The sequence below is a fragment of the Thalassophryne amazonica genome, chromosome 11 (assembly GCF_902500255.1).
Source record: "Thalassophryne amazonica chromosome 11, fThaAma1.1, whole genome shotgun sequence".
Taxonomy (NCBI): Eukaryota; Metazoa; Chordata; class Actinopteri; order Batrachoidiformes; family Batrachoididae; genus Thalassophryne; species Thalassophryne amazonica.
In genome coordinates, this window is record NC_047113.1 from 3,633,101 (window position 1) to 3,646,731 (window position 13,631).

General features: G+C 43.8%; 1 protein-coding gene across 1 annotated transcript in view; it reads right to left on the minus strand.

Annotated features, from left to right (window-relative positions):
- LOC117520653 (gamma-aminobutyric acid receptor subunit alpha-2) overlaps positions 1-13,631 on the minus strand; it is a 159,850-nt gene that overhangs the window by 55,411 nt on the left and 90,808 nt on the right. Inside the window, exon 7 of the mRNA XM_034181961.1 lies at positions 4,976-5,123. Coding sequence (XP_034037852.1) covers positions 4,976-5,123 — 148 coding nt within the window. The remainder of the gene's footprint in view (positions 1-4,975; positions 5,124-13,631) is intronic.

The window sequence follows — 13,631 nt, forward strand, 5'->3', positions numbered from 1 at the left end:
TTTAAAGTGCAGAACCAAACAATATGAATAACAACAAACAAAGTGCAAAACTATATATAAATATATAAATCATTATCTGTATTATTAAAATGTGCAATAAATCACTCATTTGATCACTCATTTTGTGCAAAATTATACAATATGAATAAAACAATAAAGTGTCAAACTATATACAAATATATAACCAAGAATCAAAATTAGTCAGTGTGGTACTGTTTGTAACAGTTTCTGTCTGGCTGAAGACAGAGGCCAATTTTACAAAGTTTGCACATCCAGCAGGTTGACCTCTTGCACACCTTGCAAGAACGCCGCCCCTTTGTGGATCGCTGGCAAGTTGGGTTTCCACTGCTTGTTGCCACCGGGCAATGGCTTGTGGCTGATGGAGCCATCACACCCACACAAACACGCACACACACCTTCACAAATGACACTAACACTCTGCCTTTTCCTCAAAAATTACTACATTTATGTTTGCTGTCTGTCTCTGTACTTTTCTGTCACTTTTGCGCTCTTTTTCATACTTTTTCCTCGTTTCAAAAGTCACCGAACGCACTTTACCATAATATATGCAACATATAGCATACTGTTGGAAAGCACAGGTTCTTGGCTTGCTGTCAGTGTTTAAATTTTTCAGATTGAGGGCTTACATGAGAACTTACGGTAATGAGAATCAGCGGCGCAGTAGTGTGAAACCTCCGTGTTTTTCCTCTGCGTTATGACGTCACAGGCTTATGATTACCGTAATATACCATATGTCATTGGAAAGCCCTTGGTGTTAGCTTAACAATGCACTTTGAATCATTCGGATTGGACAAACTATGGCGGAGTTATGGTAAAAAAATATGCATATGGAAAATATGGCGTGGGCACCATCGCCGTAGATAAAGGGTTAAACGAGCAGGCAGCTGTTGATTAAATAACCTCTTAATTTTGCTGTCCGAAGGACTTAAATAACTTCTTAATTTTGGTTTCTGAGTGACACCATGATGATGCATTTCACGTAAAAATACAAATGCCACAGAGTGTTTCTCAACTGTACTCAGCAGTACTGGAACACTTGGCATTTCACACATTTTAATCTGTTTATGCCATCTCAAATACAAATAAAAAAATACATCTAAAGACATCTTTCTTAAATTCAAACTGAAAGAAAATGTATACAACTTGATTTAAATTAATTAAAAATATAAAATCCAGCTTCTTGATGAAGTGGTATAAAGAAAAATGCTTAAAAAGGTGTGGGGAGGGTCTGAAACGTTTTAGCCATGCTAATGCTCCCCTGAAGCATTTACTCAAAAAAAAAAAAAAGCCTGAAGAGCCTAAATGATGTGGTGAGATGCAGAAGAGCTTCGCTGACATATACATATTAATGTCCATTAACTGCCTGTGTGTCATGTCAATTCTGGGAAGATTTTTTTTCTTTGTCAAAAATAAATAAATAAATAAATAAATAAATCACTGCACTAAATATCAGACTTAAGAAAACTAAAGTGAAAAAAACTAAACTAGAAAAAAAAAACAACAACTCCAAAAAAACCCACGTCATTCCTCTAGAGTGTCTCTTTTGGGGCACTTTTGTTGGTTCCAAGCCCAAGAATCAACAGACGAAAGCTCAGTTGTTCTTAACATACGAGGTCTATCAGAAAAAACCTTTTTATTTTTTAAAACACTATATGGATTTGAATGACGTGCAATTACACCAATCATGCTTGAACCCTCGTGCGCATGCGTGAGTTTTTTCACGCGTCGGTGACGTCATTTCCCTGTGGGCAGGCCTTGAGTGAGATGTGGTCCCGCCCTCTCGGCTGAATTCCTTTGTTTCACACGCTGCTCGAGACGGCGCGCGTTGCTTTATCAACATTTTTTCTGGACCTGTGAGGAATATCCGAGTGGACACTATACGAGAAATTAAGCTGGTTTTTGGTGAAAAGTTTAACGGCTGAGAGATTATGGGGTGTTTCTGTCGGTGTAAGGACTTCCCACGGAGCGGGACATCGTGCAGCGCTTCCAGGCGCCGTCGTCGGCCTGTTTCGACCTGAAAACATCCTAATTTAAGGCTTAATTAACCCAGGACGTCGTGAGAGAACAGAGAAGATTCAGAAGAGGCCGGCATGAGGACTTTATGCGGACATTCCACTCTTTAAGGACATTTTTTAATGAAAGACGTGCGCGCAAATTCACTGAGTCATTTCCGTGACGACTCTGTGTGCGCCGCAACAGGAAAAACACCTCCGTGTTGAAAACCATTTGTAAAATTCAGGCAGCTTTTGATGGCTTTCAACAAGTGAGTAACTGAGAAATTGTTTAACAGCTTGGGCATGTTCCAACTTGCCCGTTAAGGTTTCCAACGGAGGTGTTTTCCTGTCACGACCCCCCGCGGTCGGGTCCGGCCCAATATGTGACTCTGCCCGCACGTTCTTTCATTACAAAATGTCCGTTAACAATGGAATGTCCGAATAAACTCATGCCGACTTCTTCTGAAAGTTCTCTGTTCTCTGACGACTTCCTGGGTCAACAGAGCCTGAAATGTGGAAGTTTTCAACTTGAAATGGTGAGACGCTGCCGCCTCGAAGCGCAGATCGCCGTCAGGCGCCGTGGGCCGTCCTTACGGCGACACTACCAGACCAAAATCTCTCATCAGCCGTTAAAATTTTTACCGAAAACCAGCTGAATTTATCGAATGGTGTCCACTCAGTTGTGCCTTACAGTTTTGAAAAAATTTTGATCAAACAAAGCAGCAGTCTCTGAGCCATTCCTAAACAATGAAAAAACGACGAGAGGGTGGGCGACTCCTCACTCAAAGACTGCCCACAGGCGAATGACGTAACCGACAGGCGTGAAAAAACTCTCGCATGCCAACGAGGGTTCAAGCATGTCTGATGTAATCACACGTGATTCAAATCCATATGGTTTTTGAAAAAAATAATAAGGTTGGATACTTTTCTAATAGACCTCGTATTTAGGCTATTTGTTTAGTCACTTCTTGTCCCTCCCACGATGTTATTCCTCTCTGCTACAGCATCAATAACAATTACATGCATATGGACAATTATGCAAATTAGGTGATGACATCATTTAGCAAATTTTAGGACAGCCAGTATCAACTTTCCTTACTGAGGAGTGGCAACAGTGGTCCTCACCTGCATCTATCAGAACCAAATATTCAGTCACTTTCACTGATATGCATCATAGAAGCTCATGGTTTGAACCTTTTTCTTTAACTTGGTAAACCTCAGAGGGTCCAGGATGGTGTTGAAGTGCGATATGCATCACTGTGTGCTGTCATCTTCTTTTAACCCTGGATTACTTTTGTAATCCCTTGCATTTTTGCAGAGCTGCACATGCTGTGACATCAGCGGGAGGTGTCCTGGAACATTGAGTTAAAGTCTTACTACAGGCACGCCGTTGTTGTTTTTGCAGACATTGCAGGGTATGAGCTGGGCACATTATGGCATCAAACAGGGTGCCAGATCACACCCGTGGGCATCCGTGATCTTCACAGTTATACACCGTGACTTTGTGGGATGCATGAAAGTGCAAGCAGAGCTTTACTTATGAACGTTTTACAGACTCGCTCAGTAATCCTGTGTGTGTCCGGCTAACCACAAGGAATATCATCATCATGCCTACGATCCTTTAAGATGTCACCCAGGATGATGTTAAACTTCATCACACCTCAACTTAGATCACGATGATATATCACTTCACGGTCTGCTGGATTCAACACACAGTCTGCTGTGTTGAATCCACCAATACAGAAATACCTAAAGACGTGTGCATCTCTATCGTTTGTTTTGGCATCTTCAGCACGTTTGTGCGTTTAAACAAAATGTGTTCGTTCTATTTCTGCTCCTCATTATCTGCTGCACTAAGGCCTGATTTTATCTGCTCCCCCTGCTTTGTTTTCTCACTTCACTTTGTGCATTATATAGGCCTTGTAAAACTGTTTTATAAATAAATTAAACTTGACAACTGGCTGTCTTTGATACAGCTGATTTCTATTTCTGTATCTGAACCAGCCAAGCTCCAAGGCACCACGTCTCCAAAACTTTACCGTCATCATTTACTGATGTAATTTCTGAGAATTCAAAAAAACATTTCACCAGCTTCTCGACCTTCACACAACTTCTAACATTGTTGTTTCCCCGAGTCTGATCCAATAATCATATTCACTAATGAGCTTGTCGCTCTAACACTCAGTTGGTTTGTCGCCTTTGCAGCTCCATTTAAAAGAAACACTCCATTTTCTGTGCACGCTGGATTATCATGTGTGCCCAGAACATAAATTTGTTATTCCATACATCTCTGCAGTCAAAACATTTCAGTGTCTCTGGGCAGCACCAAAAGTTTAAAAATCACCAAAGAATACAGTATATCACCAATTCCTTGGAACTCCTCTGCGTGTGTCCATTTGTCTCTCAGCTCTCATTGTTTTTTAAGTCTACATGTCAACACTTTTCTCTTCTTGACCACTTAAAATAACTGTGTGCTCCTCTCCTGTAAAATGGAACAGCTCGCCAATAAAACGGCCTTTAGGTCTCGCTGCCAGCCCAAACGTAGATGAGAGAGTGCAACTCAAAATGAATCAAAATCAGAACACTTAATTCCATTTTTCAGGTCAAATAAAGTGAGTTGAACAAAACAAACCCCAAAAAGGATTTTTGCTGCAAGCAATTCTGCAGCACATAGGAGGTGAAGTTCAACAACCACGCAAAGACAAAATCTTCACAGTCTGATATTGTGGGATGGTAGAAATCACATAAACCATGTGTGCAAGTAACAAGCATGATTAAATCTACAGCTGACAAACAGCAGTGTGCGTACACTGAACTGCATGGTGTTACACTATCAGCAGAACCCAGCTGAGCTACAGAAACATTTAGTCCACTGGACTCAGCTCATCATCAGGTCAGCAGGTAGCATAAGGAGGTTGGCTTTAATCCCTGCTCAGCTACACCTCATCCTTACGAAAAGCTTACCGGTACTTGATTCAATGGTTTCTTGTCCGACTGTTTGTCCAAGGAGGTCATACTGGTTCAGGCGGGAGCTTTCCCCTTCTACCACCACAGAGTCAGACGCGTTTCGAGTCCAAGCATATGTCACTTCAGATGTTGTGTAAGCATCTATAACAAATAAAAGACAAGAGGATAAACCCACAAGGGACAAATCTGGGTCAGCCACTGTTATTGATCATTCTGAGCAAAACAGAAATCCAAGAATAATGCTTATGATGCCCGTTTACTGGGAAAATGAATATGGTAGAGAAAAGAAAGTTCTCATTCACAGTAAACACAGGAGTGTTCTCATCTTAGAGTTCAATATTTGTTTGTTGTTTAGATTCTTAAAGTGTTATAGTAGTGTCGTAATGTGATTAGCATTGTACACCCATACAGTAAGACCAGTAGCACCAGGACCTTGACGCCTGGGACCTTCATTCTACTGCACAGGTAACAACTAGGGCTGGATATTGATTCAAATTTTAAGAATCCATTAGATTCCAATTCTTAAGATTCGGAATTTGTTGTGTGGGCCGCTGAAGAGGAGGTACTGCTGGCCCACCACCACCAGAGGGCGCCCTGTCTGGAGTGCGGGCTCCAGGCACCAGAGGGCGCTGCTGTCTCACAGGAGCAGCCGGGGTGACAGCTGTCACTTATCGCCTACGACAGCTGTCACCAATCATCTGATCAGCAGTGGTATATCAGCAAGAGGACATCTCCACCTCTTTGCCGAGATATCGCTCTACCTAGGAGGTACAGTACTCAGCCGACTGTGTTGTCTTTTTGACATTAACACTTTGTTACTTTTGTGTGTTAAATAGCAGACATTCTTCCGACGAGAGGTGGAGGTGGTTTTCCCCGCCATACGGGTTGCTGGGTGCAAACGCACCCACATTTAACTGTTTTTGTTCCTCGCCAGCAGTACCAGATCCGACACGCGGAGGCAGTGGCCACCTGGGAGTTCGGGACTTGGCGGCTCCAGTATTCCCGGGGTTCGGTGGCGGAGGAAATCGTGTGGTTCCGGTTCTGCTTTGGACAGACGTCTCTTATCTTCGAGCCTGCCCACGTGACACATTTTGTGAATTGACTTCTTTGTCTATTGTTGTAATCTGTTGTGTTTGTTGTGCTTATTCACAACAGTAAAGTGTTGTTATTTGACTTCCTCCATTGTCCGTTCATTTGCGCCCCCTGTTGTGGGTCCGTGTTCCTACACTTTCCCAACAGAATTAGTCATTTAGATTCAATCCACTATCGATTTGGGTTAGTGAAACAGAGTAAAACCATTTTTTTGAGCTGTTACCTGATTGTCTAGTTATGCAACATATTAATACTACTTCACAAAATTTGGCCCTCAAAATGTAGACAATAGATTTCTGGGGAAGAATGGCCCTGGTCTCCCCTACAAAACTCTCGCTGTGCAGCACGCTGAAGGAGAACACTGCTACAGAGGCTGATGGATAAACTGTGAACGCGCTGCTTCCAAATCAGAACCAGCACATCCACAATCAAAGTACAGAAATGATCATTCCCGTTACACACCCTCAGAAACACTGTAACTGCAGCATCACTTTTTCAGGCATGCTGTTAACGCTGGCGAGAAGTGCATACACACATATATATATATTTAAAAATTGATCTTTGGATGTATGAATCGATCTGTGGGAATTAAAATGAGGATCAATTTAAAATCGGCAAATCAATCTTTTAACCCAGCACTAGTAACAACAGTATCACCAAACATGTCTGTGCAGTGACTCCATAAGCTGTTTGCAAATTCTCTCCATCTCAAAGGTCAAGGAACCACAGACATGAATCAAACTACAGAGACAAATGAATGCTTCTACAAGTTCAACACTTTCATCAAACACAGAAACATCTCTGACGGTTGAGTCCAGGAAATCAATGAAACCCTGGATCTTAGTTTTGATCCAGGACAATCACACATCCTCACACTGATTCCTCACATACTGCAATCAGAGTATCTGTTGATTCTATAAAGATCACAGCACTGTCTGCACAGTCAAGGATAGTAAAACTCTCCTCACCAACAAAGACACTTTAAGTCGTTTAGCTCAAACCTACCAAACACTCAGTGTCTGACGGACTGAATTGAAAACAACAACACTGTCAAAAAATACTGAACTTTAAATAGTTCTGGTTTGCACAGACGGACCAGTTGCCTCACTGGTTGGTTGCCATTCAGGACCCAGAGTGTGCTGGACGTGGCAACAAGCAGTACAAACATACGCTCTCAGACAAAACCTCACCTGTTTGCACCATATTTTTAAGCAGACTGGGGACTGGACAGGAGGAAGAAAAGGAAATACAGGGATTAAAGCAAAAAAAAAAAAAAAAGAAACCTTCTGAAGTTTTCCCACCACCAAATCATAAGCTGTTCACCATCTACCGTTTTGTAGAAACCCTTTTGTGATCGTGTCGTACTGTTTAAGTGCGCACTGTCCCACTGGCGTTTAGGAGGATTTGTGTATGGATTGCGCACAAAATTGGCTCATATTCGCTTAACATCCGCAATATGCGTGAAACATGCTTGTATGAGTCGGCCAACACCCGCACACGTCTGCAATTATCCACAGAGGCACGTTTTTCCGTTTCCAGGATTTTTGAGCTGCACAAAATTTTGGCTGCGGATGACATACTCAAACATACTCAATCTATGCGCTGTATATTTGCCGTCATCTGCTGATATCCACAACTGACAGGGATTTGTGGCTTGGCAGCGGACTGGGACAGTGTGGAAAATGGATATTTTGTGTGCCTATCATGTCAATCAATCAATCAATCAATTTTATTTATATAGCGCCAAATCACAACAAACAGTTGCCCCAAGGCGCTTTATATTGTAAGGCAAGGCCATACAATAATTACGTAAAACCCCAACGGTCAAAACGACCCCCTGTGAGCAAGCACTGGGCGACAGTGGGAAGGAAAAACTCCCTTTTAACAGGAAGAAACCTCCAGCAGAACCAGGCTCAGGGAGGGGCAGTCTTCTGCTGGGACTGGTTGGGGCTGAGGGAGAGAACCACAGGAGAGGAGCCTGAAAGCTGAAGGCTCTGCCTCCCATTCTACTCTTACAAACCCTAGGAACTACAAGTAAGCCTGCAGTCTGAGAGCGAAGCACTCTATTGGGGTGATATGGTACTATGAGGTCCCTAAGATAAGATGGGACCTGATTATTCAAAACCTTATAAGTAAGAATAAGAATTTTAAATTCTATTCTAGAATTAACAGGAAGCCAATGAAGAGAGGCCAATATGGGTGAGATATGCTCTCTCCTTCTAGTCCCTGTCAGTACTCTAGCTGCAGCATTTTGAATTAACTGAAGGCTTTTCAGGGAACTTTTAGGACAACCTGATAATAATGAATTACAATAGTCCAGCCTAGAGGAAATAAATGCATGAATTAGTTTTTCAGCATCACTCTGAGACAAGACCTTTCTAATTTTAGAGATATTGCGTAAATGCAAAAAAGCAGTTATGTGCTTTGAATGACATATCCTGATCAAAAATGACTCCAAGATTTCTCACAGTATTACTAGAGGTCAGGGTAATGCCATCCAGAGTAAGGATCTGGTTAGACACCATGTTTCTAAGAATTATGGGGCCAAGTACAATAACTTCAGTTTTATCTGAGTTTAAAAGCAGGAAATTAGAGGTCATCCATGTCTTTATGTCTGTAAGACAATCCTGCAGTTTAGCTAATTGGTGCGTGTCCTCTGGCTTCATGGATAGATAAAGCTGGGTATCATCTGCGTAACAATGAAAATTTAAGCAATGCTTTCTAAAAATACTGCCTAAGGGAAGCATGTATAAAGTGAATAAAATTGGTCCTAGCACAGAACCTTGTGGAACTCCATAATTAACCTTAGTCTGTGAAGAAGATTCCCCATTTACATGAACAAATTGTAATCTATTAGATAAATATGATTCAAACCACCGCAGCGCAGTGCCTTTAATACCTATGGCATGCTCTAATCTCTAATAAAATTTTATGGTCAACAGTATCAAAAGCAGCACTGAGGTCTAACATAACAAGCACAGAGATGAGTCCACTGTCTGAGGCCATAAGAAGATCATTTGTAACCTTCACTAATGCTGTTTCTGTACTATGATGAATTCTAAAACCTGACTGAAACTCTTCAAATAGACCATTCCTCTGCAGATGATCAGTTAGCTGTTTTACAACTACCCTTTCAAGAATTTTTGAGAGAAAAGGAAGGTTGGAGATTGGCCTATAATTAGCTAAGATAGCTGGGTCAAGTGATGGCTTTTTAAGTAATGGTTTAATTACTGCCACCTTAAAAGCCTGTGGTACATAGCCAACTAACAAAGATAGATTGATCATATTTAAGATCGAAGCATTAAATAATGGTAGGGCTTCCTTGAGCAGCCTGGTAGGAATGGGGTCTAATAAACATGTTGATGGTTTGGATGAAGTAACTAATGAAAATAACTCAGATAGAACAATCTGAGAGAAAGAGTCTAACCAAATACCGGCATCATGAAAGCAGCCAAAGATAACGATACGTCTTTGGGATGGTTATGAGTAATTTGTTCTCTAATAGTTAAAATTTTATTAGTAAAGAAAGTCATGAAGTCATTACTAGTTAAAGTTAAAGGAATACTCGGCTCAATAGAGCTCTGACACAGCCTGGCTACAGTGCTGAAAAGAAACCTGGGGTTGTTCTTATTTTCTTCAATTAGTGATGAGTAGTAAGATGTCCTAGCTTTACAGAGGGCTTTTTTTTCCAGGTTAAGTGAAGATCTTCTAAATTAGTGAGACGCCATTTCCTCTCCAACTTACGGGTTATCTGCTTTAAGCTACGAGTTTGTGAGTTATACCACGGAGTCAGGCACTTCTGATTTAAAGCTCTCTTTTTCAAAGGAGCTACAGCATCCAAAGTTGTCTTCAATGAGGATGTAAAACTATTGACGAGATACTCTATTTCACTTATTTAGGTAGCTACTCTGCACTGTGTTGGTATATGGCATTAGAGAACATAAAGAAGGAATCATATCCTTAAACCTAGTTACAGCACTTTCTGAAAGACGTCTAGTGTAATGAAACTTATTCCCCACTGCTGGGTAGTCCATCAGAGTAAATGTAAATGTTATTAAGAAATGATCAGACAGAAGGGAGTTTTCAGGGAATACTGTTAAGTCTTCAATTTCCATACCATAAGTCAGAACAAGATCTAAGATATGATTAAAGTGGTGGGTGGACTCATTTACATTTTGAGCAAAGCCAATTGAGTCTAATAATAGATTAAATGCAGTGTTGAGGCTGTCATTCTCAGCATCTGTGTGGATGTTAAAATCGCCCACTATAATTATCTTATCTGAGCTAAGCACTAAGTCAGACAAAAGGTCTGAAAATTCACAGAGAAACTCACAGTAATGACCAGGTGGATGATAGATAATAACAAATAAAACTGGTTTTTGGGACTTCCAATTTGGATGGACAAGACTAAGAGTCAAGCTTTCAAATGAATTAAAACTCTGTCTGGGTTTTTGATTAATTAATAAGCTGGAATGGAAGATTGCTGCTAATCCTCCGCCTCAGCCCGTGCTACGAGCGTTCTGGCAGTTAGTGTGACTCGGGGGTGATGACTCATTTAAACTAACATATTCATCCTGCTGTAACCAGGTTTCTGTAAGGCAGAATAAATCAATATGTTGATCAATTATTATATAATTTACTAACAGGGACTTAGAAGAGAGAGACCTAATGTTTAACAGACCACATTTAACTGTTTTAGTCTGTGGTGCAGTTGAAGGTGCTATATTATTTTTTCTTTTTGAATTTTTATGCTTAAATAGTCCACATCACAAACTAAAATAAGTTGTAGCGACTGCATACAGACTGGCCACCAATAAAGCGTTTTTATTACAGCTGCTTTGCATCTGATTTGTGGCAGATGCAAATCAGATGCGCTGTGTTCACAGCTGGATGCCGTTCTTTGTTCTACCGGCTGCCATGCGCTCTGCGCTGGATGCTGCATATATAAAATAATTATTTCGTGGCGGATTAATCATTTTATTCTGCAAACTGCCTGTTGAAAACGGCTCTAATCACTTCCTGAATCACACAGAAAGCTGCAGCTGGGCTGCATTTTGAGCTGTCTAACAAGGTAATTATTTGACCTGTTTACATTGTCACAGTTGCGTGTTTTTTCCTTCTTGTCTGCACCTGTTACAGTATTTATTCCTATGTTTATAACAGATTTACCCATCCATCCATCCATTTTCTTCCGCTTTTTCCGGAGTCGGGTCGCGGGGGCAGCTCAAACAAAGTCGCCCAGTCCTCCCGATCCACACACACCACCCCCAGCTCCTCCGGGGGAACCCCAAGGCGTTCCAAAGCCAGTCGAGAGACGTAGTCCCTCCAGCGTGTCCTGGTTCTTCCCCGGGGCCTCCTCCCGATGGAACGTGCCCAGAACACCTCTCCAGCGAGGTGTCCACGGGCCATCCAGAAAAGATGCCTGAGCCACCTCAGCTGGCTCCTTTCGACGTGGAGGAGCAGCGGCTCGACTCCGAACTCCTCCCGAGTGACTGAGCTCCTCACCCTATCTCTAAGGGAGCGCCCAGCCACCCTGCGGAGAAAACTCATCTCGGCCGCTTGTACGTGCAATCTCGTTCTTTCAGTCATGAGCCAAATCTCATGACCATAGGTGAGGATCGGAACGTAGATCGATCGGTAAATCAAGAGCTTTGCCCCCCTACTCAGCTCTCTCTTCACCACGATGGTCCGATACAGCAACCGCATCACTGCAGATGCTGCACCGATCCGTCTATCGATCTCACGCGCCATCCGTCCCTCACTCGTGAACAAGACCCAGAGATACTTAAACTCCTCCACTCGAGGCAAGGACACTCCAACGACCTCAAGAGGGCAAAGCACCTTTTTCTGGTCGAGAACCATGGCCTCGGATTTGGAGGTGCTGATTTTCATCCCGGACGCTTCACACTCGGCTGCAAACTGCCCCAGTGCACGCTGATTGTCCTGATTTGACGAAACCAACAGAACCACATCATCTGCAAACAGCAGAGATAAGATTCTGTGGTTCCCAAATCAGACCCCCTCTACAACCTGGATGCGCCTAGAAATTCTGTCTATAAACATAATGAACAGAACCGGTGACAAAGGGCAGCCCTGGCGGAGGCCAACGTGCACTGGAAACAGGTTTGAATTACTGCTGGCAATGCGACCCAAGTTCCTGCTGCGGTCGTACAGGGACCGGATAGCCCTTAGCAAAGGACCCCAGACCCTTTCCTCCCGGAGCACCCCCCACCACAGGGTGCCCCAAGGGACACGGTAGAACGCCTTCTCCAGATCCACAAAGCACATGTGGGCCGGTTGGGCAAACTCCCATGAACCCTCAAGCACCCGATGGAGCGTGTAGAGCTGGTCCAGTGTGCCGCGACCAGGAGGAAAACCACACTGCTCCTCCTGAATCCGACGTTCAACTATTGGTCAAATTCTCCTCTCCAGTACTCTGGAATAGACCTTAACGGGGAGGCTGAGGAGTGTAATCCCCCTGTAGTTGGAACACACTCTCTGGTCCCCCTTCTTAAACAGAGGGACCACCACCCCGGTCTGCCAATCCAGAAGCACTGTCCCCGACCGCCACGCGATGTTGCAGAGGCGTGTCAGCCAAGACAGTCCCACAACATCCAGAGACTTAAGGTACTCAGGACGGATTTCATCCACCCCAGGAACCTTGCCACTGAGGAGCTTTCTATCCACCTCAGTGACTTCGGCCTGGGTAATGGATGAGTCCGCCTCTAAGTCCCCAGTCTCTGCTTCCTCTTCGGAAGACATGACGATGGGATTGAGGAGTATTCCTTCCACTGCCCGATAACATCCCCAGTCAGGGTCAACAGCTTCCCACCCGCACTGTAGACAGTGCTGGTGGAGAGCTATTTCCGCCTCCTGAGGCGTCGGACGGTTTGCCAGAATTTCTTCGAGACTGACCGATAGTCCTCCTCCATGGCCTCCTGAACTCGTCCCAGACCCGAGTTTTTGCCTCTGCGACGACACGGGCTGCGGCACGCTTGGCCTGCCGGTACCTGTCAGCTGCCTCCGGAGTCCCACCTGCCAACAAAGACAAGTAGGACTCCTCCTTCAGCTTGATGGCTTCCCTTACTTCCGGTGTCCACCACCGGGTTCGGGGATTGCCGCTGAGACAGGCACCAGAGACCCTGTGACCACAGTTACGAGCGGCCGCATCGACAATGGAGGTGGAGAACATGGTCCAGTCGGACTCCATGTCACCAACCTCCCCCGGGATCTGGGAGAAGCTCTCCTGGAGGTGGGAGTTGAAGACCTCACTGACAGAGGGTTCCGCCAGTCGTTCCCAGCAGACCCTCACGATACGTTTGGGCCTGCCAGGTCTGACCGGCTTCCTCCCCTCCCAGCGGATCCAACTCACCACCAGGTGGTGATCGGTCAACAGCTCAGCCCCTCCCTTCAATCGAGTGTCCGAGACACGTGGCCAAAGGTCAGATGATATGACTACAAAGTCGATCATTGACCTCCGGCTCAGGGTGTCCTGGTGCCACGTGCACTTATGGACACCCTTGTGCTCGAACATGGTGTTCATGATGGACAAACTGT